This window comes from Calidris pugnax, unplaced genomic scaffold, assembly GCF_001431845.1.
Source record: "Calidris pugnax isolate Ruff unplaced genomic scaffold, ASM143184v1 scaffold196, whole genome shotgun sequence".
In the NCBI taxonomy this organism is placed as follows: Eukaryota; Metazoa; Chordata; class Aves; order Charadriiformes; family Scolopacidae; genus Calidris; species Calidris pugnax.
This window is the reverse complement of record NW_015091042.1, coordinates 4,276,414-4,302,948: the sequence shown is the minus strand read 5'-3', so window position 1 is coordinate 4,302,948 and position 26,535 is coordinate 4,276,414. Positions and strand designations below refer to the sequence as shown.

At 45.4% G+C, this 26,535-nt stretch overlaps 2 protein-coding genes across 5 annotated transcripts in view; both read left to right on the top strand.

The window, feature by feature from the left end:
• Positions 1-2,988, top strand: part of CHCHD1 (coiled-coil-helix-coiled-coil-helix domain containing 1) — a 3,730-nt gene extending 742 nt beyond the window's left edge. For 3 of the 4 annotated variants that reach the window (XM_014956321.1, XM_014956322.1, XM_014956323.1), the window contains exons 3-4: positions 617-735; positions 2,186-2,988. In XM_014956321.1, coding sequence (XP_014811807.1) covers positions 617-735; positions 2,186-2,296 — 230 coding nt within the window. In that variant the 3' untranslated portion in view covers positions 2,297-2,988. Of the gene's footprint in view, positions 56-616; positions 736-2,185 lie in introns of all 4 variants that reach the window. The other variant, XM_014956324.1, reaches the window with a different exon arrangement.
• Positions 2,989-3,147: 159 nt separating this feature from the next.
• Positions 3,148-25,592, top strand: LOC106896363 (neurotrypsin-like). The gene is made up of 16 exons (XM_014956319.1): positions 3,148-4,749; positions 7,072-7,303; positions 9,417-9,462; positions 10,874-11,110; positions 12,408-12,531; positions 13,413-13,588; positions 14,107-14,254; positions 15,137-15,315; positions 15,719-15,860; positions 16,895-17,097; positions 18,158-18,299; positions 18,576-18,778; positions 19,337-19,415; positions 19,651-19,773; positions 20,278-20,558; positions 22,257-25,592. The coding sequence occupies exons 2-16, from the start codon at positions 7,232-7,234 to the stop codon at positions 22,565-22,567; spliced, it is 2,466 nt and encodes an 821-aa protein (XP_014811805.1). The 5' UTR covers positions 3,148-4,749; positions 7,072-7,231; the 3' UTR covers positions 22,568-25,592.
• The last annotated feature ends 943 nt before the right edge of the window (positions 25,593-26,535 follow it).

Below are 26,535 nucleotides of genomic sequence, written 5' to 3'. Positions count from 1 at the left end.
ACCCGGCCGCTGGTGTTGGCCAACAAGGTGGCGAACCGCCGGGAGGAGGCGGGAGGTGAGTTGCCGGCGCTAGGCCGTTTAACGGCCCCGCTCCGAGGAGGGCCTCCCCCTCAGCCCCTCTGGGGTAGGCCCGCCCGCCGGGACCCGCCGGCCTCGTGGGCCTTCACCCCGGGAAGGGCGATGGTGGTGTCAGGGCTGGGTCGAGAAGACGCTCGGAAGCGCCTTTGCAGGTCAGCAAGAGGGGAAAGGGGCCTGGTTTGTGCCACAGAATTAGCATATGGGTTCCTCTGGGGAGACTGCTTTCTCCATGTGACAACCCTAAATTTGCATCTTGTGATATTCCGTATGTGAATCACGCGTGTAAAATACTTTGTTACATTTCAGTATAGCATTTACCTCAGGAATTCAGTCAGATGTGAGATGGCTGCTGTGGTGCTAATCTTTTTGCCATCAACATCTCTACACAAAACAAAGATGAGATCTTTATTTCAGCATTGTTTTTTCTTACCTGCCTCTACTCGATTTTAAACTTCCTTCTGGAGATTTGTGCACTGTGGGGGCCGTCACCATGAAATGCCAAACAGCTGAGATTTTTGGTTGTGTCTTTCTGTTCTAGAGGCGACGTGCATTACGGAGATGTCAGTAATGATGGCCTGCTGGAAACAGAACGACTTCAATGATGCAGCTTGTGCTGAGGAGATCCGGCTGTTCTATGACTGCGTGGCAAAGGCAGAAGTAATAAAGGCCTCTTTTGTGTTCTTAAAGGCTAGTAGTAGGGAAGGAGGAAGCCCCCAATCATTTTTTTTGTGTGCCAATAGTAATAATATTCTCTGAACAATTTGATTGGAGTTGCAATCCCTTTGAGCTGTAGGAGAGATGCAGGATGACGTAGCTCAAACATGCAGTTCTTCCTTTTTGAATGCAGAAGTTAGGTTAAATTTGAATTAAAATAAATGAATGTGGGAAGGGACTGGAAGTTTGGCATGTTATAACTAAGGATGAAACAATAGTCGCATCGAGTCCTTTTTGTGTTGTCAAGTTCTTGAAGTAGAGCTCAATTGCTGTCGGTTGACCTTTACCTCAGCCACTTCTTTTGATTTCTTCCACTTTGTAATCTCTAAAGTTTCAGCACTACTGAACCAATAACAGTCACTGCTCCTCTCCTTATTACATAATAGTTCTGAATGAGGGAGAGTACAATTTGGAGCTGTTAAGTAGAACAGTGATTTGTATGGTGCCAGATGTGGGTTATATTGTAACTGGGGAGATGTACAGTGTAGGTAAGTTTCTGCAACTGCCCTGATTCATAAAATTAAGAAATAGCTGACTCGGTTACCAGTCCAATTCCTGCATTATCTAGACAGTGGTGGAGAGTGGTAAGTTAGGATTCCAAAATTCTAGTATGTCATAAATCTGTAAATAGTTCTGTGCTTGCAGGGGTGAGGGTGGAGACAACATGGTAGAGAAATAACCAGTGGTTTCAGTAATCCTCATAGCAAACAGAATTTTCAGGATACCTGAGGTAGTTACAGCTATTCTTCATTGTCTGAAACTTAAAGAGTTCTTTTAGGCTGCTTCGGACTTTGAAAGCTAGATGTTTCTTTGAAAAATAAATTTTATATTTAAGTATATAAGTACAGTACAGGTACTAAAATTGTCCTTTAACTGATTTTAGCCTTTGGGCTTTTTTCACTAACAGTACCATCACTTAATAAAAAATAAATTTTATATTTAAGTATATAAGTTAAGTACAGGTACTAAAACTGATTTTAGCCTTTGGGATTTTTCAGTAACAGTACCATCACTTAATAGTTATTTACTGTTGCTGTTTGTGCTGCTGTTTCAGCACAAATGAAAAATTGTCCACAGTTTATTTGGTAGATTACAAAGAATCAAATAACAAAAAATAAAAAGAAAAAATCTGAATTGTTACTACGAGTATATAATATTGTTAACTAAGAATATAATCTTTGCAAGATGTCAGTCATTAATTACATCATTTAAATGTCATCAGCTTTTGAAAGCCTTGTGAGTATTGAGCCAAGTACTATTTTAAGTGTCCCTTAAAGAAATAGCATTCTTCTGAAAGAAACACCCCAGTGCAATTAGTAGTAGTATTTGGGGGTGAGTGTCAACTCTGCAAATAGAGAGAGATAATACTTCAAGGTTTCTTTTTCTCTTTCAGAAGGAGCGCAAGGATCGAAATGAGGGCGCGCTGACACCCGGGGGAAACTTAAGTTCAAGCAAAGTGAACAAGCTCCTGAGGAGGTTTCCACAGAGCTCACGTTATGTATAATGTGCTTTACTAAAGGGACTGCAGACAAGTGATTAAAGTTGGAGTCTTTGGCAAAGAAGTGGAAAGTAGACTTGAGTAAGCATTTGATGTCCAGTGGCATCTGTCAGTGCTGCTGTGCGGATCTTGACTGCACCTTTGTTTCCAGAGTGAAAAATACCCATCTTGACCATGAGCTGACTTTGTTCAGGAGGTTTTTGGGTCTCACGGTCTTAGGATTTCTGCAGCATGTTGTTCAACTTGCCACAGTGTGGAGTCGGGTCCTTGCTGTGAAATAAAATCTTGTAGGAATGCATGTAAGTGCATTTTCTAACAGTCAGGGGGGAACTTTTCCTCAGGTGTAAGCTTCCTGCCTAACTTCTGAGCTGCTATCAAAAAGTGCTCAGGCCCAGACATTGAGCCAACTTAAAACTGATAGTAGTAATCTCATGACTCGTACTCCTACGTCTGTGTATACACAGTTTCATTCCTCTTGAAATTTTTTTAATTCCTGCTGTTGTACAAGATGGTTGTAGAGTGGGGAGGAAATCTCCAGCAAAATGCCTTGTTAATACACAATACGTTGGTAAGGATCAAATATAATTTTAATGTAGAAGCTTGTGATTTAGGTCCTCTGATTTGCAGGTGGGACTGATATGGTGCTGTGTCAGATGGATGGAGTTGTCTGTACTCTAATAAAATAATGCAAGACTGTTGTTTGGCTGGAAACTCATAATCTGCAACAAAATGTTCCGTTGTTTTGGTAAAAAAACTGAAAGAAGGAGAGAAAGTTCAAGCATGGACCGATACTGAAATCATGTCATTAATTACTAGTTCTGATTTGGTGGGTTTTTTTCACTGCCACAGAACTGCAGGAAGGTCCCTGTAGTTTTCAGACCAGTACCTACTTGGTAAGAAAAATGCAGTGCCTCAGAGAACTAAATATATAACCATTTATATCACTAATTCTTTGGAGTGATTAAAAATAGAGCAAGAGGAGCATCAAGCACATACAGACTGTGTGACTGTAGAGTTTGCATGGAGCTGGAGCAGAATTCTGTGGAGCCCCAGGCTGGTACCTGTTCAGCACATCAATATTGGTCAAGTGGCTGCTTTCAAGTTATTGAAGCAATTTTCATTTAACTCTTACTTACAGTGGCCCATTAGTGCGTTATCCCACAGAGTAGCTGATGCTCATTGTTGTTATGGCGTGATTGGGTCTTTCAGAGGACTTAGGGTCAGTAAGAACATGATGTCTGCATCTCAGTTTGGGAAAACACTGTGGTTCTATGACATTTTGCATTTTCAGTTCAAAAGACGCTCTCTGGGAAGGAGAGCTACTTGCTCATTCTTTATTGTGAAGGAGACAAGCGAGACAAGCGAGGAACAGATTCTGTTGATGATGGTTTTTTCTTTCTTTGTCTTAAAATTTACAATACAAGTGTAGTTTTGCATCTTTTAAGCTGTCGGCTGTGTTAAAAGTACCAAATTCTAGTGTCTGTGAAGAACTGTCTCATTATATAAGAACTGTTTCATTATACATTACTGGCTGTAATGGAGAAAGTGATGCTTTTTTGTTCTATTTTTACTTCTGAAATTTTGCACAGCTCCTGCTAATCTGGAGAACTGGTTTTGCATTTTACTGCTTCGCAGTGAGTTTCACAAGTTCAGTTGTTTGGGGTTTTTTCTGACCTTTCACACGTCTACTGCAAGCTTAAAATTACTATGCTAAGGTTTTCCAGTCCTTAAACAAATGTATTTGTTTGGAGGAAGAAGGAAGGAAGGAGAATGCTTTTGAGACGCACCCAGGTTTTACAGCGCTTCTTTTTAAAAGTAGCGGTTCTTTTGACTCAGGATCCCGTGTTGTGACCAAAAATCCTCTGGTTACTGATTGTCCTTGGCAATTTGAGCTGCTGCAGTTTCCCCTTATCTCACTGTTAAGCTTATATTGGGTGTTTAAACATGTTCTGTGACATATGGCTCATATTGGGAGATCATTCCATGGATAGTTCGTGTGCGTAACATCACTGAATGCCACTGTCCTCTCTGAGCTCAGGGCTTGTACCACCCTGTGATGCTGTTGCTGGGGAATAAAAGACAGCTGGGTTCTGGTGCTCAGCCCACTGGTTAAGAACATTGCTGAAGGGACCTGTATGTGATTGCGTGGTGGGGAAAGAATTAAACAAAAGCTGACTAACTGTTCTACCCTCCTAAATCGGATTTATGGGATTTAAGCAAATCTGCTGGAATTCCTTGATCTTCCTCCTGTTCCTTACAGCCTGAGTATTACACCAGCTCTGGGTACGATTTCTATTAACTACCTTTCTTTTTTAGGCTTTCACTGAAGACCAATTATGGAGGAAGCATTGACATTTCAGCTGGTTTTGAGGAATAATAGTCCTGCCAGTTCTGGAGAAGTAGGTTGAATTCCAGAGAGCCAAGAGCATTTGAGAAGATTATGCTCCTTATTCAGAAGGGTAAATACAGAATAATCTGGAAAAATAGAGACAGAAAGCTTCTGTAGGAAATCATGGCCGTATTATTATAGAACTGTGCTTTTATTAGGGAGAGAAGGTGATTTGTGTTAAATAGTGGACTTAGGTTTTTACAAGTATTCCAAACTTGCCCACACAGGAAAGTTGCAGCTATGTTCTACCTTATCTTTATATATGTTACTTATCTAAACTGCCATAGTTATGTTAGTATCGTTTCCTTCTTGGTCTTCCTCTCCACCTTAGAGAGGGCCACGTAGCCATGAAAAGCTTTTGAGAATCTGAGATCCATCTCTCTCAAGAAAATTTCATTCCATGTGCCACAAAACCAGGGGGAGTCTTGGCAAGAAGGAATTCGTTCCAAAAGAGGAGCCACCACAGAGGAGACAACTGCAAAACTCACTTTGTCTTTACAGTTTGTCACTCCTCCAGAAACTGAACACCAAACTTGGACTTCTCTTGCTTTTGGTGCACTGGTCTGTGTTTTCTTTAAAATCACTTTATCTAGAAAAGCCTCACCTTTGGAGGAAAGCAACTTAAACATTACTGTGAGAGAAATCTAGTACAGGCTTTTGCTAGAGGTTTTAAACTCTATAGGTACCTGTCCAGGGTTGAATGTGGCTGTTTCTCTCCAGGCCTAAAGGAGGAAATAGGTGAGGGTCTTATGGGAGTTGTGAAGGGGCAGCAACCACCTTTGTACTCCTGACTAAGAAGCAGATTTCTCTGAATTTTCTCATCCTGCCTCCAGTGTATCCTTTCCCAGTGTTTTCACTGGAGTACCTGGTTCTAAATTCCAGCACATTCCCATCTTCTTGTTTTGCTCCTTTTTGCCAGCACTGTCTTAGAGTTAGAGCAAGCTGTAGCACCAAAGCTATTTCCATCCTCTGTTGCCCCGATCATCTGCCTCCCTTGCTAGGAGGATATAGGAGATTTGCTCCTAATTAACCGAGTGTAATTCTTGGCCAAATCCACTGCGTCCAGAATGGTACAAATCCACTCAAGAAAGGGCTCCCTCCTACCACTCCTGTAAAAGATCCAGCATGTAGTGGTTATTTCCTTGCATTTGATGAGTGACTTGAGGATGAGGCAACACACAACTGTTATGTGAAATGAGTAATGGGCAATAAGCGAGGGGGGGGAAAAAAAAAAAAGAAGGCTTTTTGTCAAGCCAATGGATTTTTATCAGCCTGTTCCTTGTTTTTATGCTGAAGGTTTCTTTGGAAATGCTGCTCAGCAGACTTGGCCAGAAGTGAGCTCATTTCTTAAGGTGACCTTCGTGTTTTGCGCTGCAGAACACCAGGAGTTAATCCCTCCAGAATCAGAATATAAATGGAGGAAATGCCCATTAGACTGAGCTGAGGAGCAATAGAGGGAAGGTGTTAAAAATATAAAATAATAATTCCAAGACTGAACAGCTTCAAATTGACCAATTCCCTTCTCAGATTTAATAATGTATAAAACTTTTGTTGTAGCCTCTTAACCCTAATTCCTGTGAAGGAGCAGTAAGCTGAAAACAGTAAAAACCCCCATAGGGTTGTTCGTAGCGATACAATAACGATGAGCCCCCTGGAAAGCATCCTACCCAATGACTGAAAATAACTTTACAGCCCAAGGTCAAGGGGACGCGGGATGGAAAAGATCCCTGGAGGCAACACCCATGCCGATGGCAAGGTGCAGGGCTGAAACGCACCCTGGAGGGGGCTGTGCCACCTGTGGGGTTTTCCGTGGGGAGATCTGAAGGCGCTTCAGGTGAAGTTTTCTGGGCTTCCCGTTTACCTGGGTTCAAAATCTGAGGCGGGTTTGACCCGGGGAAGCTGCGCGGAGCTAATGGAGGAGGCAGCGGTGGGAAGGGGCGGGGGGGTAAAGTCCAGATTCCGTCCCAACAAGCCTAATCTCTGCCAAGCGTGCGCGCACAAGCCGTTTGTTTCCTTCCCCGGTTCTGCTGCTGGAGGTTTCGCGGCGGGATCCAGCCCCGGCCGGAGCCGTGGGGCTGCGGGGAGCCGAGGAAGAGGCAGCCCCCGGGAGGAGGAGGAGGCTGGAACCGGGGAGAAGCGCCCACCCGGAGCACGGGTAGAGGGAGGGACAGCGCCGGGGGGGGTGGCCCACTCGCCCTTCCCCTGCCTCCTCCCGGTTTTAAGGGTGCTGGAGAAATTCTGGGGCATGTTCTCCTCCCTTATTTCTCTCCCCTCCTCCCCTTTCCGAAGAGAAGAATCAAGGAGAAGAGATGAGGAGAGGAAGGAGAAAGTGAAATTCTAGGATGCTGCCAGGACCTTTGATCTCTTCCCTTACAGCCCTTTCCCTGCACAGAAATGGAAGAGGCATCCCGCTCCCTCCGGAGCGGAGCGACTAGTGCCCTGCTCCTGAGGAAGCCCAACTGCAGAGCCCGGGGAGGAGGCAGCCGCTGAGCCCCGCAGCTGAACGAGAATGTGATGCTTGAAGAACCTTCTGCCCACTTTATGCAAGAAGGATGGAGATCCCTAAAGTACTTGGGCTCCTGGTAGAGCTCTCGAGTCTGTTATCCTGTCTCAGATGCGTGGAGGTAAGAAATGGTTATTCTTCTATCTGCTCGTAAGAAGTCACATGGTTCTTTTAATATCCTCGCTGTAAGTGGATCTTGTTATTACTTGACTGTGTTTTCCAAAGCGTCTAGGCAGCTGTGGTCTCTGGGAAGGGCTGGGGGCTTGGGGAGGGATTTATTTCGTTGTGCATATGAAATTCAGGAGAGGAAGCAAAGCAGGAAAGCAGGATGCACAAGGGCTTGCAGATGCTTTGGCTCAGGTTTCCTATGTTTCTCAAGCGCTGCAGTGACCCTGGCAGGAGAGATCCTTTGTTTCTGTTCTTTGCTGATGGACTGATTGCCCCTATTGCCGTTGTGGACAGATGATCTATAGCCACACGGACCTGGGGCGGTGACTGCAGCACAGGCTGCTTGCACTACAATTTGGTGGTGGTGATGGGCAGTGGTGGGGGATTTGATTTTTGGAAGCTGCTAGGGGAACTGGCAGCAGCAACTAATCTTTCATTAGAAGGGAAGCATATTGCTTGGACTGCAGCTCCTTCGTTTATGGTCTGTCTCCAAGAAGAGCAGGTTCAGGCTTTCATATATAGCCTGTTACTAGTCCAGCCCATCCCTCTGTCGCCTGCAGGCTTACACGTGTGTGCAGGTGCACACTAAAAGCTAGGAGTCGGGGGACCTGGATTATGGCTTGGTCACAGAGGTGTAGCTTAGCTCACTTACCTCTCTTTGCAAAGAGCTTTGAGATCCTTAGATAAGTCCTTCAGCATTGTTAGTTCGCAGACCATTACATGGGCTTGCAACAGCCTGATAATGTGCAGACAGATGGATTCTTGGCTGGAAAGGGTTTTTCACTTAAATGCTGTTTTGTTCCTGCATCCCCTTGTGCATACGTACCTGGTATCCGATCTGCTCTTTCTGAACCATGTCAGGAATTCATCTTCAATATGCAGTGTCACATTCTGACTTCTGGAGGGTGGTGCTGGAGCTTAGCCATGTTTGTCAACCCCTGCTGGACCATACTCATAAGCTTGATTTGAAAATTGCATTTGACATGAGTAGGTGTCATTTCTGTAAGGTGTCTGTGGAAACTATTCCTGCTTATTCCAGAGGTGGATTTGGTTTAAATCCAAATTTTTCTCTTCCCCATTTCCAGGGAGGGGTGAAGCTAAGAAAAAGCAAAATTACTGCATTTTGAAGAAAAACAGAACCATTTTCAATAGCTAGTATTCTTTACATGTACAGCCCTGCTCGGTGAATTAGAGCTCCTTGTTCTATAGAAGTATTAGAAATGTTCAGATAGAAGTATTTAGAAAGGAATTAAACTACAAGGAGCTAGCAGAAGCGGGTGCAATTTCTTCTTTTTGCTCTGGGTCTGTGAAGATCTTGCACCTGCCTGCTCACTGTGCAATGGTGTTGAAGTGGAGATCCCTATCTCTCAGCCAGCAGTCAAGTTATAACCACCAAAAACACTGCCTACCAGAGGAAATGCAGTCTTGGGGCTGGACAGGATGCTGGAATTCTGAGGGCTTTGATTCATATTTTTTGTTTTTAGCTATTTAACCCCATTTGGATACTAACACTATAGGCCATATCATACTCTCATCTATTAAAAACAAAATCCCCAAAAATCCTTGTTGGATTTCCTTCTTAAGGTGTTTCCTACTTTGTATACGGATGTTTATTACTATTTTAACAGGGATCCCTGGGGGCATCATCCCATCACATACATACATCTCTGTTTGCTGCTGTGGCCACAAATGGCTTGCCCTATACATGGGGAGAGAAAAGTGGTTATTCATTATTTTTCTTTCTGGTAACAATTGTTTTCTTCTAGCTTTTCTTTCCATAGACATCTCACTCAGGTTTCCAATTCTATTGGAAAAGAACAAGCAGAACCTTGTAACGTAGTGCTTTGATCAAGGGTAAATCTCTGCAGGCCAGTAATTATTCATTTTGTTGTTAATGGGTAGAGCTGTGATTGGATTTGAAGAGGAGCAATGGGGAGAGCAGGGAAGAGGCTGGTTACTAGGGTGTGTTTGCCTAAAGCAGCAAAAGGCCGAGCTGCTTTTAGGACATGCCCATATTTATTCATCGGATAATCATCTCTCTGCTTTTGCTCTGTTTCTTTTCCCAGCCTTTCCTGGGATCTCAGCCCAACCAAAACCATTTGCAGAGTGCAGGTAAGAACAAGAAGTTATTAATTCAGTCATCGGGCAGATTCTTTCCTGCAGCGGTGATCTGAGACCATAGGTACGATGAGCCACTGCTGCCTGGCGTTCTTCCTTCCTTCCCATCACTTCTTCAATCTTTTTTCCTGCGTGCCTCAATGTCTGTTTATCTCCTTCCCCAAAATGGCCAGGCTGCTTTCTTTTCTTCATGCCTAATATCCTTGTGGTTCCCTGCTCCTCCCACATGTCCTTTTCCTTTCATCTCTTTCTCTGCCTCAGTCTTTTTTTGCACATTCACCTTTCCTCTGTTCTAATAAATGCTGAATTCTCATACACCCCCCCAACCTTCTGAGGGTCCCAGTTGATGCAAAGTGCACGGTGTGTTTTCTGGACATCTACCTGTAACTACTTATCATTTTTGTGCCTTGCAGTCAACCTTCTACTGTCACTGACCCCCTCTGGGCTCAGCAGTAGCTGGAAGGCAAATGGCACGAGGCAATGTTTCTTTGTGCCCTTGCTGTTTGTCCTACATGCTCTTACAGCAGAAGGCTTTTCTGGAAGTGTTGGCTTTTTCAATGAATAAACAGCCTATAACTGTTTTCCATTTATGAATCTGCTTTTCCTATGTTACAGACTCTAAAAAGCCCACTCTCACACAGAGTCTGGTTCTGGTTTCCCTCTTTCTTATTGCAGGGTTATGAAGTGAGAGGTTTCTTATTTTATTAAAGACCATATTAAATTGTTGGGGGCCACTTTGCATGTGATATTTCACATGGGCACTGTCCTGGAACATTGGCACTTGCACTTCCCCGCAAAATAGGTTCTCTTTCCCTTCCTATAATTTGGCCAAGTCCAGATAAGCCAGGTGATAGAGTAATGTGTATAGGGAACATACATACAATGAAATACAATGTCATTTCCCTCCTTCCTGCTTTATAGAATGACATTATAGCTAATTTTAAACTCTTCTCAGTTTCAATCAATTTAGACAGGCAATTAATCTTCTAAAGAGCCTAGGATCAAATTTAAGAGAGTATCTGATTCAGGTGCCAAAGCAGGTGGGGAAGGAAGTGGAGGAGTGTGTGCCAGGCTCAAGTGCTGCTCCAGAGGAAGTGAATACTTATATTGAAGTAAATGGTAATGGGAATCAGTGCAAGTTGTCTGTCTTTGGGCCCAGAGTTAATACATTTCCAAGGTCTGGGCAGTTCATGACTTCAGATCAATGTGTGTTTTAGATAGTACCTATTATAAAAATTCTTTGAGCAGCTGCCTTGAAGAGTGAGAGAATTAAAAATCAAGCAAGTAGCGATGAAGGCTGCAGAGACAGGATGTGTTTCAGGAGATCACCTGCTGTCTCCTGCATCGTCTGAGCCTTGCTGGGTGATGCCTGAAGTGATGCTAACAGCTCCTTTCCTGTGCCCAGCGTCCAGCGTGTGCGGTGTGGGACCTCTGGGGTATTATAACGGCTCGCTGGCCGTCACCGAGGCCGGGGCGGCGTGTCTCAACTGGGCAGAGTTCCCTGATTATATCCAGCAGTACCCAGACCGTGGCTTGGGGGACCACAACCAATGCAGGAACCCGGATGGGGGAACTACACCCTGGTGCTTCTACCGGCTCGCGTCGGGGGCCATCGGCTGGGCTAACTGTGACTGTAACCAAGGTAAGGGCTGCTGCGTGTCCCTGCCACCACCCAGGCTGCACCCTCTGGGGGGGATCAGGCCAGAAATGTGTCCTGCACAGACTTGCAAGCAGCAGGTGGGACACGCTGTGAAAAAAGCACAGTACAATAACTGTCCCAAATTGTCGAAATAATTAGGACTGTGTGGGAGAAGAACGTCTGTATCTAGTAGGGGGTGGATTTAAGCTGCTGTAGCTGTAATGCCTTGTATAGAGGTTTTCATTCGCATACAAGGAGACTTCTTTTTTTTTTTTTTTACTGTTAACTTATGCCACTTTGAAAGCAGTTTAAGTTATGTGGAAAACAACCCACTCCTGCTCCTTAAGTGTCCATATCAGAGCTCTCCTCGTGTAATTATAGCAGTTCAAATATAACAAGGAAAAGTCTTCTGTGGTTAGGTTTATAAATCTTCTGTGGTAAGGTACATCATAGGCTTACTTTAAAATTCCTTGCAGTGCCAACACAAGGACTGCTCCTTGTTTTGAAGCATGAAAGGGAGCTGAGCTCTCTCAGTACCATGACTCCAGTGCAGTGCTCTTGAAAATGATCTGTATGCCCTCCTGTTTTCTGACCTCCCCTTTCCCTGCATTTTGCAAAGCAGGTAAAGCATTAGTTTAATAAATGAAATGACAAAGTCTTTTGCCTTGTCAGTGGAAGCTGTTTCAAAGACAGCTTCATTAAAGGGATACAATGAGTGTAGTTGTGCTGTGTGCCTGTGTTGAGGTACTACAGGCAGAGGTGTACCCCTCTCCCAGCACATATCTGACTGAGAAGATGTGCTTTCTAAGCAGTGGTAGGCATTTGTAGTGCAGTGGGAATTGAAAGGGCATTTCCACGGGCACTTCCTTTTCTTAGAGAAATTGAACACCTGCTGCTACTGAACATCTAGCTGTAGCAACAGTGACTCTCAGAGGTGAGGTGATTGATGGTAAATAAATCAGTGGAATGGCATAAGAATTAGAGATTCTAACCATTTCCATTCACCTTTTCAAGGTGGCGTGTAAAATCACCCCTCTTTCACAAAAGGAAAATCCTGGAGCTGTGGCAGAACCTGTTTCCTGCTGGTATTACCATGGGTTTGAAATGGACATAGCACCAGCAGCCGTTGCTGGAACTGCCAAGGTGCCACGTCCCGTGCTCCTTCATTCAAGTCACTTTGGTGACAGCACCAGCAAAACAGGGATGAGAAAAGCCAAGTGCGGTTCATGTCCAAGACTTGCTGGTCTGAAACCTCCATCAGAAGATAGCAGCTTTTTGTTCCCCCCTTCTCTTTTGGAAGGTGCTGTGCGGTTGGCTGAAGACAGTAGAGTGGAGCTGTACTACAATGGACTCTGGGGCACCATCTGTGCTGACCACTGGACTGACTGGGATGCCAGTGTGGTCTGCAGGCAACTAGGTCTCAGGTGGGAACCTCAGTCTGGTTGTGAGAGTTACATGCTCATGTGGCTTTGGAAAGAATGGCCTCTCTGGTTACAGTCCCTCTGGCACAGTGTGTTGGCTGGGGGAGAGGAGTTCGTTTTGTGGGCTTGTTTCCCCCTTACCAGGGTCCTTTCCTAGGGTTTTCTTTCCATGGCTATCCCAAACAACAGCCAGCATTTGCAAGAAATCTTTAAAGCAATAATTTCTGCTTGGTGCTCCAGGCTGTGATGAGTGAGCTGTGAGATCGTATCCCCTTTTGAGTATTACCAGATGGAGTTTGTGTAGTAAATTTTCTTTTAGAAATTTTGACTGTGAACCCTGTTTAGCAATCTGGGATTTGGACCTTCAGACTTCCAAACAGTAAGGAGGTAAAGCCCATAGAGAAGGAAGAAGGTGCTTCAGATGTTTGAACCTGTTGATGGGTTTGTTTATCACTCTCAAATGAGGGTGCCCTTTCTGACCAGATCAACCCCTCTGCAGAAAGAAGGAAGACAAAATGGGTTAGATGGCGGGAAGGGCTTTGTGCTTGCTTGTGCTTTCTTCTTAGACTGTAAATAGCCACCCCTTTATGCACTCCCAATCAAGTGGGCTCGTTGGGATGTGAAATGCCTCAACTGCGCTGGGGAGTCGAAAGAGCTGAGGGGAACTTGTAAATCAAGCAGAAATACAATGTGGGAAGGGCTTTGTGCTTGCTTGTGCTTTCTTCTTAGACTGTAAATAGCCACCCCTTTATGCAATCCCAATCAAGTGAGCTCGCTGGGATGTGAAATGCCACAATGTGCTGGAGAGTGGAAAGCGCTGAGGGGAACTTGTAAATCGAGCAGAAATACAACATTTCATTGCTCTTTTGCTTTCTCTGTACCAGTGAGATCGGCACAGCTGGGAAGAAGAGTCATCCCAGACTGTGGCCTGTTCCCCTGCACCTGCAGTCAGCAAACTGCCACGGGGATGAGAAAGCCCTGCTGCAGTGTGGCTACCGGGAAGCCGTGTCAGGAGCCTGTAGCCAGGGAAGTGCCATGGTAACGTGTGTCCCTCCGGAAGGTAAATCTCCAGGGGAGGTTCACTCCCTGTTTCTTGTGTTAGTGTTGCTGATAAGATGCAAAATCTAAGGCAGTGAAGCTGTGGAGATACAATCAATCACTGGAGCGTGTTCTTCTTCCAGCTGCTATATATGTCCTTATCTTACTTCCAGTGGAAAAATATCCATCATTTCCCAATCCCAAATTATCAGAGTGGGCATACTTCTATGATCATTGAAAGATTATTGTTGCTTATGATCACATCCCCTTTTTATCAAACCAGGTTTTTGTCTGCAGGCAGCAAAGTCCTAGTCTCTGTAGCAGCCAGTTAAAGAGCCGGCCCTGGACTAGCAGCACTCATACTGTGGGCTGCCATCACAGATGCTTTTGGGTGTTTTTAGAGGGGAGGATGTGGTAGGGTGGGACAAGAGTATTCCAAGACCTCCTCTGGCTGGTGAATGGTTCTACACCCTGAACTGCTGGATGTGCTTTGTCTCTGTCTTGTTCTGTTGTGCTCTCTTTCCCTTTCTTGAAGCACAGGTGTAGGTGCCCCCCTGCGTTTAGTTGGGGGAAAGGAGAGCTTTGAAGGGCGAGTGGAGGTTTACCATGATGGCAAGTGGGGTACCATCTGTGATGACCAGTGGGACGACCGGGATGCTGAAGTAGTTTGTAGGCAGCTGGGACTCAGGTAATTTCCCTGCTGTATGTCATGGTGTGGTAATAGAGGTAGGCAGAATGCAGAATGTCCTTTCACTGTAGTCATGGTGTGGTAATAGAGGTAGGCAGAATGGAGAATGTGGGAGCATGTCCTTTCACTGTAATACCAGCCCTTTCTATGAGAAGTGTACAGAAACCCCGGGAGAGATAATTCTGGACCGATCATCCTATAAAAGGATTTTATACTTAATTCCTGTTGGTTTTACAGGCTTATGCTGTGGGAAAAAAAAAGTTGGTGCATCCCTGTCCGAGATCTGTGTTTACAGTATTTTTGCACGCATGTCCTATAGCAAATTTTCTTGGCCTCAATGATAACTTGTCATGGTGATTTTCATATGTGAACTGCAGTTGTTTACTTGGTTAAGTTTAAACACATCCTGTTTCACTGACTGCCCTTATCCTCTTCAGATAGGAAAGCAAGAGAGAGCACCTCGTTCTCCTCGATGCCATTCAGCACTTAACGTGGGAGCTGTTGTGTACTGAGCATTCTTGAAATTCGAAAATTCAAATTAGTACAGAATTGTTTAAAATAGATGATTCCATTTTGAGATCTGCGGGAGTTTTGCCTGTTGCTGAGATGTTCTGAGGACATCATTCTGAGGACCTCAGACTCCTCAGGTGTCTGAACTGGTCATGTCCTGGGCACATTTTTGTTATGTGTTGGAAGGTCTCATTACAAAACTTTCCAATAAGGTATTTCAGTGAACAGTTGGTAACACCACTGTGCCAGAAGTACAGATTATCTATAGGAGGATGCTGGGCTAGCATAGGATAGTCCCTATGCAAGGCAGACTCTGAGCACACAAGACTGTGACCTTTCTTACTGTGAGCTTATGTGTCTGTACTGTTGCAGTGGGAACCCGAAAGCCTTGTCATGGGCTCACTATGGGCAGGGATCTGGCCCAATCCTGCTGGATGAAGTGGAGTGCTCAGGCAATGAACTCTCACTCGACCAGTGCAAGAAAAGTGACTGGGGACAGCAGAACTGTGACCACATCGAAGATGCTGGGGTCTCCTGTGACCCTTTCACAGGTACAGATCTACAGCTCTATGCCAGTCAGATGTGCTCTGTCTTACTCCCCATATCACACAGCTTCCTCAGCAGGTACCTCCTCTGCTTCAGGATCCCACAGGGCTCCTCTGTATGGCTCCCACAAGGGCTGCCAGAGATGGGGGCAGAGAGCAAGAAGCTGGTGGAAACGGATCCGAGCCAGGCTTGGTGGTGGTGTTCCCATTGCTTTCCACAGGAGGCAGGGAAAAGCTGAGGTGAATCCTCACCTGACAAACAGAGATGTTTGGGTTTTGAGTACCCACAGATATCTGAGTCTTCAGTTTCTTTTACTCGTGGGCTGTACAGAGACTTCAGCAGTGGGGCGCAGGCTGTTTCTTTTCATCCCTATTGAGTGCTGACCTTTCCTTCTCCCACCCCTTGCAGAGGGCACCGTCAGGCTGGCTGGTGGCCTCAGCCCCAGAGAAGGCAGGGTAGAAGTTTATTACAACGGAGACTGGGGCACAGTATGCGATGATGGCTGGACAGACCTCGGTGCCCAGGTGGTCTGCAGGCAGCTGGGCTTCAGGTAGGATGGAGATTGTGTGTAGTGTCTGTGCTTCCTAATTTCAGGGCTTCGATTCCATCCCCCTTCACTGGGATAGGCTGGACCTTACTTCCTTCAGTGCTGTCTTTGTTAAAAGGGTTATTACCATTACACAACATTCATTCAGGACAGACTCATAGGTATCCACACCCTTTCCCAGGGGGACAAAAAAAAAAAATAATTATGTTTTGAAAGCAGGTAACATGCTTGATGCTGTCTTTATGAACCCCTCGTCAAAGTCAGAAAGTTCTCTCAATACACCTTAAATTTCCAGGTGTATCAGCTCAGCACTGCCACCCCCTTTGCTCTGTCAGCTAAACACATCACCTGCTTCCCTAGCTGAACAAAGACAACCAGGGCAAAAATGGTGGTATTAGGGATTTTCATAATGCTTTTCTTTCAGCCCATCGGTGAGCTGTTGTCCGTCCAGGTATGGTTTGGGGAAGACTTAAAATAAGGATACTCTAAGGTTTTTGTGGATTTCTTAGTATGATTAGGGTATCCTTGTAAAATTTTAGCTTTATAGACTGAAGAAAAGAACTAAAATAAGTTCTCCCCTTGGAGTTCAGCTGCATACTGTGTTTGTCATCTCTTGTAGTGCCTAAAAGTTTGCAGCTTTCTGCGTTTCAGATCCAGGTAACCACTTCCTATAAAAGGAGGTGGAATTAATTAAATGTTGGTATTTTTGATGCCTCCCCAAATTAATGTACCTGGTGTCACGTCTGCAAAGCAGCCTCCGTGGTATTGCTGGTCCCCTGTGCCTCTCTGACTCTGTCTCTGACCAGACACTAGAAAATGGACTGGTCTGAGAGGACCTCCCTGAAAACAGAAGCTGGTAAGATGTGCAAGCTGCTTGGCTGCCATCCCTTGTGTCACTGAGTGCTTTAGGTCAGGAGGCCACTGATATCACAGCTGAGCTCTGCAGGGGAGTTTCCTTTGGGGTCTGAGCGTGGGTGTCTCTGCGGGATTCATGAGTTTTAATGACTCTAATGTTACGTTCTGTTTCCTTCCTCTAGTGGTCCTGCTACTCTGGCCTCTGAAGGAGACTATGCTGCTGGCCAAGGCTTTATCTTACTGGATGATGTGGCTTGTGTGGGGACAGAGCTGTCCCTCCTGGACTGTCCCCACAGCAACTGGGGGCAGCATGACTGCTCACACGCTGAGGACGTGGGAGTCCGCTGTTCCCCCGAAGGCAACACGGTCATGGATGGCAGCCTGGGTAAATCACCTTGCCTCTTGCCCTGGACGGTGGGGAAGTGTCGCCTGCTGACTTGGTCCTTCAGAAGCTCAGGCAGATGTGGTAGTTTTCTCTGGGCTCTCTCAGTGAGGGGGCTGCTTTTTGAGGAGGAACTCCTAGGAACGAGGCCTGGCTGTCTTGGGGCACAGCCTCAGAGCTGCAGCTCCACCAGACACATGGTCAGAGCTGCAGAGAAACTGAAACTGGAGGGAATTGTATTGGTAGCCTCTAGAACAAACCTGAGGGGCTGAGGAATGGTGGCTGCCTGAGTGTGCCCTTGCTCACTCATGAGACACCTCAGTCCCACCTCCGTGGGAACACAGGACCCCTTTAACTAGACCCTTTAGGTAACTGGTGTGGTTACACTGGTGTCACACCTTGCCAAGACAGGAGGACTTTAGATGTGAGGAGCAGTTATGTGGAAATTGGCACTCTCTTGTATGGATGGCACAATTTTAATTAAAATTGTGAATTAGTTGTGAATTGTGTTCAAGTTAGCATATTTTCCTTTTCTATATGAGGCCTGATACCCTCCCTTTTTCCTATCAGAGGAGACTTTCCAATTTGTCAAATATTTTTTATTGAAATAGACGGCATCCAACTTTTTTGTTTTTCTTGGATATAGAACTCTTCTCTTGCCTAGAATAATATAATAGTTTTATAATTTAATGGATTTATTTCCAAGGCATGTTTAAGCTTGTCCACTCTTGGCTCAGGAGTCAATAACTTTCCTTCTGTTCTTGTTCTCCTCTTTATTCAGCTTTCAGAATATGATCCACTAATTATTTCCAGTATGTGTTTAATAAATTAACATGTATGTAATTTTCTGATTCAGCACAGAGGTGAAATGAGGGACGTAGTCTTCATGTAGAAACACTCTTTTTTCTTTTTCCTTTTTCTTTCTCTCTTTTTTTTTTTTTTTTTTTTTTTTTTAAAGCTTGCTGAAGTCTGGGATTCATCTTTTCCTATCGAACCCGAGTTCTGGGTACCTCACACTCTCTGGTGTTTTTGCTTGCAGTGACCCATGTGTTTTCTGCTGCAGGGCCTCCTGTGCGGCTGGTGGATGGAGAAAGCACCAAGGAGGGACGGGTTGAGATATTCCTGAACGGGCAGTGGGGCAGTGTCTGTGATGAGGGCTGGACAGACCGAGATGCCACAGTAGTTTGCAGGCAGCTGGGATTCAGGTAAGAATTCAGGATTCTGGTACATCCATCTTATAGATAGAAGCAGCTCTCGGGGGGATTGCTTCTTTCTGGACTTGGGGACTTCGTTTCTTAGTTCTGGGATATCTGCATATGCTTGAGGGAGTAGCATCCTATTCTCACAGTGCCTTCAGCAAGTACTGTGCTGCTGTCTGTGTGTGGAGTCACACAAATATTATTTCTCTTAAAATGTGCTGGTGCATCAGGTTCACCTGCCTCCTGCTTACTGCAGATTAGCCACCCTCTCTCTAATTGCAGAGGCACAGCAAAAGCCAGGGCAATGGCTTATTTTGGTGAAGGCCATGGGCCCATCCATCTGGACAACGTAGAATGCAGTGGCACGGAGCACACCCTGGGGCAGTGTGTCAGGCCTGACACCGGGATTCACAGCTGCTGGCACAGCGAGGATGCTGGTGTGATCTGTGACTACGTGGAAGAGAAAGTCCAAGACATCAAAGCAGGTGACGTGCCTATTTCTTCTAAGTAGAAATTTGGGGCTCTGGCCGTAGTATCTCTGAGTGTTTTTATGCTTTTCTCCTGTAGTTCTTCTCTTCTTTGGCTGAAACTTCACCTACAAAATAAGCATGTCCTGTCCTGCACCTCCTACTCTTTCCTTGTTTTCATTGTCTCTTCTTAGGAGCACAGGGTGCTCCAGAATGAGGAGTTCCACCCACGTCAGGCCTTTGAGCCTGCAGAACTTCCCCACAGCCAAGTCACCATACCTTTCCTTAGAGCCATAGCCATGAGTAAACTTTGGGGTTTAGAGCACTGAGGAAATAGCTGTAGAGGTCCCACTCCTGGCATAAGACTACAGATACTGGAGGTGAGCACCTCCACCAAAACTGAGGAAAACTATGGGATCAAATCTTCTATGAATTCCGTATGGACAACACAATGCAGTCAGCTACTGTAAGGATTAATGCCCTCAGGGAAGGTGAATGGTGTTTGGCTCTGTGACACCAATTCATCATACTTAAGCTGAAGGTACCTACCTAACTGCTTCTAACTTTGCTGTGCAGGTCCAGCATCTGGTGTGTGTGGGATGCGCCTGCTTCACCGTCGCAAGAAAAGGATCATAGGTGGAAACAAGTCTCTCAGGTACTACCCTGTATAACCAGAACTCGTTCCAGCTTTCCTACAGGCTCTGGAAATAGCCTGGCAAATGCTGAATACATTCACATGTTTTCACTGGAGATTTTTGAACTTTATTTGAACCAGTGGGCTCATCTAGGGGATAACGCACACCAGCTGAGCCCAGATGAGGCAGAGGGGATGGGAAAAGAGAACAGCTTCTCTGTGTGTGATGCCTGTTACTCCCTTGTTTCTTTTTCAGAGGAGGTTGGCCGTGGCAAGCCTCACTAAGATTGAAGGGTTTTCGTCGAGATACTCGTCTGCTGTGTGGGGCAACGCTGATCAGCAGCTGCTGGGTAGTGACTGCAGCCCACTGCTTCAAAAGGTGCGTTGGTGAACAGGGAACCCTGAGGGATACTCAAAGATGGGCAAATAACCTCATGCAAGGCTATCCTCCCAGCCCAGTGGAACTACAGGAGCAATGTTTCTAAAATGAGACCTTCAGGTTATGATGTGTGTGATCTGGGAACACTTCTAGGGATGATTCAAATTGCTTTATCCTTCACTGCTTACACCTGCCCTCTTAACTTTGAGGCTTTACAACTTAAAGGGAACCAGCATTTTGCCATTCTGCAGTGCTTTAAGGAACTGTGAACTCAAGGTCACATGCCTTGCAAATGTTGCAGCCCTTTTTTTAGAGGGGAAAAAACCCCAAAAAACGTCTTGTGCATGGGATATCGATTCACCCTAACAGCTGGCGTTATCACATCTGCTAAAGATGTAGCTGGCACTGTTTTATCAGTGTGTCAGGATGTGGTTCAGTCTCTCAGCAACTGAAAATTGAGTGAGGCTGTAGAATTATCAAGACCTTGAGCATCTTTTTCTCCAGGTTTGGTGTTGATGTGCGGCGCTACCTGCTGCGGGTGGGCGATTACCACACGGGCGTGAAGGACGAGTTTGAGAGGGAGCTGCCTGTGGAGCGGATCGTCCTCCACAGAAACTACTGGGCTGGCAGCAACGATAATGACATTGCTCTTGTCCGGATGCGGGGCAGAGATGGGCACTGTCTCTCCTTCAATCACCATGTTCTGCCCGTCTGCCTGCCCGACAGGAAAGAGAAGTCCGACATCAACAGGGAGGCTTGCATCATCTCTGGCTGGGGAGACACAGGTGAGCGATGGGGCTTTGAGGAGGTAAAAAGTTGGGGAAGTCTGAGTTCAGGAGCCTACACGGGCCATTAGTTTATGTCTGCACAACTCAAGGCCATGTTTACACTGCTCCTATTGCCTGTGCCAGCACATGGTGCCAAGGAGCAGAGAGGCGAGATGATTTTTGTGCCATTGTGTTTTCTTCTCATTTTGAGGCTTCTTGAGCATGCCCATGGTGGAAGTTTTGGTTGCCGTAGCATCCTTCTGAAGCTGTGGGAGGGTGATGCTGCTGTGTGGCTGCAGTCCTCTCTTCCCCCCCCCCCTCCTTTTTTTGCCCACAGCAGATCCCTTAGGCAGTAGCCTGTGCAGAGCTGGTGTATAAAGCCTATGGGAGGCCCCCATGTTTCCATGACCTGCCTTCATGATACTGTAGTAGTGAAGTAGGGGCTCAGAGGTGGAAGGAATCTCTCTCGGACAACCTTGCTTGATCTCCCTGGGTATTGCTGCAGGGACAGTTGGGCTCTGAGGTTGTTTTCTGCACTAGGTTCAAAACAGCCTGTACCTATCCTCTTGCAGCACATTGCTATGGAGCTTCCTAGGTAAAAGGGAGCAGGGAATATTCTAGAAAGTATTAAATATTAAATACTTAACACTCTCAAGGTGATGTTTTAAAATGCTGGGCTCAGTGGAGTCCTGACATGCATGCATTACCGAGGTCTGGAGACAGCTTTGAACTCTAAACACCACTTTATAACCAGCTGTCCAGTCCTCCCCCATTTGGGGCTCAGAGGTGCAACACAGGGCGTGGGGCAAGGAGGCCTTTCTGGGGCTGCTGTCACTGGAGCAAAGCCATATGTTCAGAAAGACTCGCTGCCAAAAGGCAAATAGCCCCAGGAGCTTGTCTGTTGATTTTGGACTTCTCCATCCTTCCCAGCTGTTACCCCAAGCGTTTCACTGCAAATATACATTTGTCTTTGGAGTGAGTTGCACCAGGTGCACATGTCACTTCGGGGTTTCTGGGGAGGATCAAGGAGAAACTTGGCCATGTAGCTCCCTTAAGCTGTACTGGGACTTAATGGCTGGAATCCCTCCCACACACGAAACCCGGCTTTCCTAACGAGAGGCGCAGTTACCTGCTACCTTGTGAACTTCCTATAAACCTTGGGCACAGAAAGGTCACACTCTAATATAGCATGGGAACCTTGTGTTCTGCCTAAGTCTGGGGTAATAAAGAGATTTGAGCAAAAAGAGACAAATCTGGCCAAAATGAAGTGAGCTCCCTTTGAATAATATTTGGACGTCTCTGAAACATCTTCTAAAACTTCTCTGAGGATTGAGCACTTCACAAATATTACTGCATTTATTCTCTTGAGAAAACACTGCTCGTGTTTTACAGAGGAGGAAATGGAGGCTCAGAGAGGTGAAATAAATTGAACGAGGTTCAAGTTACTTATTGGCAGAACCAGGAGTAAGGCTCATCCTTTGATGTCACCTCTTTCTCCAACCTCTTCCCCGTTTCTTTGATCTTACAGCTCTTTTTTTGTGGTCTGGCTTGGCAATACTGTTTTCTGGTGGTTCAGAGATGCTGAGCTTGGCCTATTTCTGTGCTGCAGTCTTGACATTAAACATACAAACATCTGCTTTTGTGTGGAGCACCGTTGCTCCAGGTCGTTGCTGTTGCCCGTAGGTGAATTGGTCTGGCTGGTCTCTTCTGTTCCAGGGAAGTCCTATTCGAGAACCCTGCTGCAGGGGGTGGTGCCTCTTCTCCCACGGGAAGACTGTGAGGCCCGTTATGGGCAGAAGTTCACCAACCGCATGATTTGTGCCGGGAATCTCTCCGAAGAGAAACGGGTGGACAGCTGCCAAGGTGACAGCGGAGGGCCACTCATGTGCCAGAGGTCAAACGGGCGCTGGATCATTTTGGGGATCACTTCCTGGGGTTACGGCTGCGGTCGGAAGGATTCCCCTGGTGTGTACACAAAGGTCAGCAAATACGTACCCTGGATCAAGAAAGTGACCAAGCTAAAATGAAAATGTCTGAGCTCTAGGAACTTCAACGTGTCGTCCTTTTGCTCCACAGCAGCAGAAAAGGCTGTGGTTTCTGGCCTGTGACTGACTGACAGAGATTTATTTTGTCATTGGATGCTGGGAAAAGACTTTAACATAGAACTGGGAGAAAAGCAGTTAATGGCTGATTCTTTAAAGTCTTTGGTTTCACTTTAGTCCATAATCTCTGAGCAGAGAAAGCAGGTGCACACTGATAAGAATGATAAGTCTATGTTGGTCTGACTGTCTGAGTCCTATAATGTAATCACACTTGTTCCTTCACCCTGCCACATGGAAATGGTAGAAGTGGAGAGATACCTGCCTCTGTGAATCTGCTCCCGTTTCTGTATGTTTGTGTACTTGAAACATGCTGCAAGGAGAGGTGAGATGCTCAGAAGATGGCACCAGGCTCTGGCATAGTGGAAATCTTCAGATATTTTTTCATAGCAGCTCTCTTCAATTCCAGGAATCAGAAGATTTGGCCTCAAGTGAGGAACAGGCCAACAGTTGGGGTTTTTTTTCCTTCCCTGTTATGTCTTTAGGGGGAACGTTCTCTCTTCTGAACAGCAGGTCTGCTCCCATATCATCCTTTTAAACTGTCTGTCCCTGTGAAGAGATGCTTGTTCCTCCTGCTGTAATCCCGTATCACACATTTCCAGTTGCCAGATGCTATGGTTTTATTGCTGCTTTCTCAATATACTGGTTCTTTTGAGTTGTTTTTGGTTTGGTTGGGGTTTTTTTTCTTCCTTAAAGCAGCATCTCCTAGAATTAGTTGTTGGTGTGAGAGTAAATCTTCATTTTTAAGAGACAATAGCTTTCCTGCCCTTGTGATTACTACGAAGAACTTAAAAATGTGACCTCAAAAGGCTAAATAGACACGTTATTTTTCTTTAAATCCGAATGTACTGTTAATCTCAAACATTCAGGTGTTGAGTCATGATTTAACAGCATCGTGGGGACTTTCTCTTGGTACCTCATTCACCGTAGTTATTAGCTGCCCTTTATTTGTGATGTTAGTCTTTAATATCTCTGTGTTCACAGTTCTCCCATGAAACATGGAAAAACTCCTGGGATATAGATACACAATAAACACAGGGAGTGAGTAATCTCCTCAGACCCGTTCAGAGCACCACTGTTGCTCTTTACTGTTTAAAGTGGGGCTGTGGCCCAAACCAAACTCGAGTGCTTTGCTCTCAAGCTTGCTTGAACTGCCTGGTTGTCAGTCAGCCACTCTGGGACTGTATTTTGTATTTAATGTTGGCCAGCAGCAGGTGTTTCAAAGGATAGTACACGCGAGTTTGTGCTGAACAAGTTTTAACAGCCTTTCCTTTTGGGGAATTTTGTTCTTGGCCCATTTAAATTAATTACTTGCATTCCTATTATTATCATTAAAAATAGAAGAACAAGTACTCAGTCCTCTAGGTGTTGTACAAACACTATGCACTATCCTTTTGTGATTTGTTTTTTTTTCCTACGGAGTGAGAGTTTATATCCCTAACTTTTAAAAAGCTATTTAATGTAACCAGCCTTCATCTTTCATATAAATGTTTAATCCCTAATTTAATCCAACTAAACTCTCAGCCTCAATATTTTCTGGCAATGAGAACCAGTATAATTTTATTCTCCATAGCACATAATTTCTTTTTATGGTTCCTGAATTAATTGCCTTTTGTCTTCATTGAATCCCATCTGTCCTTGTGTTCTCAGCGATGGCAGTATAGTCTCTGTCACCCGTTACTCTAGAGATAGTCCCTTTTCTGAAATTGTGGTTTCTCTGTCTCTCTTCAACCGAAATGGCCTGACTATCTGATGACATGCTGACTCCCTCTCCATGTCTTCTCTTTCTGCTGGATCTTTAAGCTTTGGTACCCAGAACTGAATGCAGTTTGCCAGGGAAGGCTGTGCCATCTGCTGATTATTTTCAGTATGATTTTCTATCGTAGGCAACGCTGGAAGCGTTTTTCAGCGCTGTGTATTATGTGTGTGTGCAGGAGCTGGCTTTAAACTTGCAGTATGGCATGTGCTGGTGATGTGGGAAAGGGAATGTCACTGTCACTGGCTGGGAGCACGGGCAGGAGCAGAACCTTGGCTGTGGTAAGGGTTTAGGGAGCAGCTATTAGTGCTCCAGGTATCCCTCTCTGAGGGAATGCCCCAATGCTCTACAAAGGCTGACCCAGTGCCAGTGTCTCCCTGTCCTGCAGTGCCCTTATCAGCCCTGTCTTCACACCAGCCCAGGCTTTGGCCAGTTGAAGCTGGATTAAAGATTTCTCCCTTTCCTGTCGCTGAACGCTGTTCTGATGATTTCCATGAATTATGTTCTGTGCTGTAATTAATCAGGCAGCTGTTTATTAACCTGGACAGGATGTTGTTGATTGTCCTTGTAACCCTTTTACCCTTGTAGCAGAGAATAGAAACCAGAGATCAGTTTCTGAGAGGTATTAGCAGAGGTGTTGGTGAGGAACTAGGAACATGGATATTTGCTATCTCGGGGGTAAGAGAGTTGTGCCTGCCTTTTTCCTGTCTTCCTTCCTTTCTGAACCCAATATCCTTAAGTCTATTAACCAAAAAAAAAAAAAATATCTGTGGTGAAACCACTTGAAGACAGATTTTTATGTGTATATTCAGCAATCAAGTGAAAGCCTTGGAGAGTTGAACTGCGCTGTGGTATTTAACACCATCTTGTCAGACTCCCTGGGAATCTCCTGCAGCTGGAGGGAACAGAACAGCCCTTGCAGGTAACCAGCTTGGGACCACTCCTTGTGGAACAAGGCACTGTGACCCAGACCAATGCACATCTCGTGGGCTTATATTTTTATGTGTTAAGAAAAATATTTAATTCCTCATCTTAAGGAGAAACATTCTTTTGTGTAGTATCCCAGTCCTGTGAAAATCCCTTTCTACAAACCAGAGGCCGAGCACCTCCAAAATCAGTCAAGTGCCAAAACTGTCGTGTCCCCTGGATCAACACCAATGGCTCACAAGGTATGCTAATAAATGGATTATACTGTGACTGTGTGGGGCTCTGTCTTATTTTTAATAAGGGAACCTGTTCTAAGGGCAGATTTTAGGATTTTTTGCAGCACTGAGTTAAGCTAATTGAATTTCTGTATTAATGTTATTTTTAGAGCAGCTTTAACGTTCTAAAGCATGTTACAAAGTCAGCATCTTGTTAACTACCTTATAATTAAATGCAGTGGTTCTTCAAATGCCGTATTTTGTGGCTATTTGGAACAAGTGCAGATCAACTGCAGATCAACACATTACACTTAAAACTTAACAGGATTTGATACAGCAGGCTGAGAGAGTTGGGGTTGTTCAGCCTGGAGAAGAGAAGGCTCCAGGGAGACTTAGTGCCCCTTCCAGTCCCTAAAGGGGGCTACAGGAGAGATGGGGCGGGACTCTTGATCAGGGAGTGGAGCCATAGGATGAGGAGGAACAGTTTTAAATCTGAAGAGGGGAGATTTAGATTAGATATTAGGAAGAAAATCTTTCCTGTGAGGGTGGTGAGACACTGGAACATGTTGCCCAGAGAAGCTGTGGCTGCCCCATCCCTGGAGGGGTTCAAGGCCAGGCTGGATGGGGCTTGGAGCAACCTGGGCTGGTGAGAGGGGTCCCTGCCCAGGGCAGGGGGTTGGAACTCAATGATCTTGAAGGTCCCTTCCAACCCAAACCATTCTGTATTCTATATCAGCTTCATAATTTGCTGTTACAGTTGATCTTTCTGTACTACTTTTGAACAAACTTGTTCAATGTGATTTAGTCTCAGACTAAGATTCATGTGTTGCCACTCTACGAATCAATGCCAACCTCTGGAAAAGTGGAAGAGAGAGGAGTGAAATGCAGTTTGAATGAGACACCAATGCAAGAATACTCTTCTCCCCCCTTTCCTTCCCCCTGAAGCCTGCATTGCTGTATAAAAAGTCTGTTTTGAGAAATAGTTCTGCTCTTTGCAA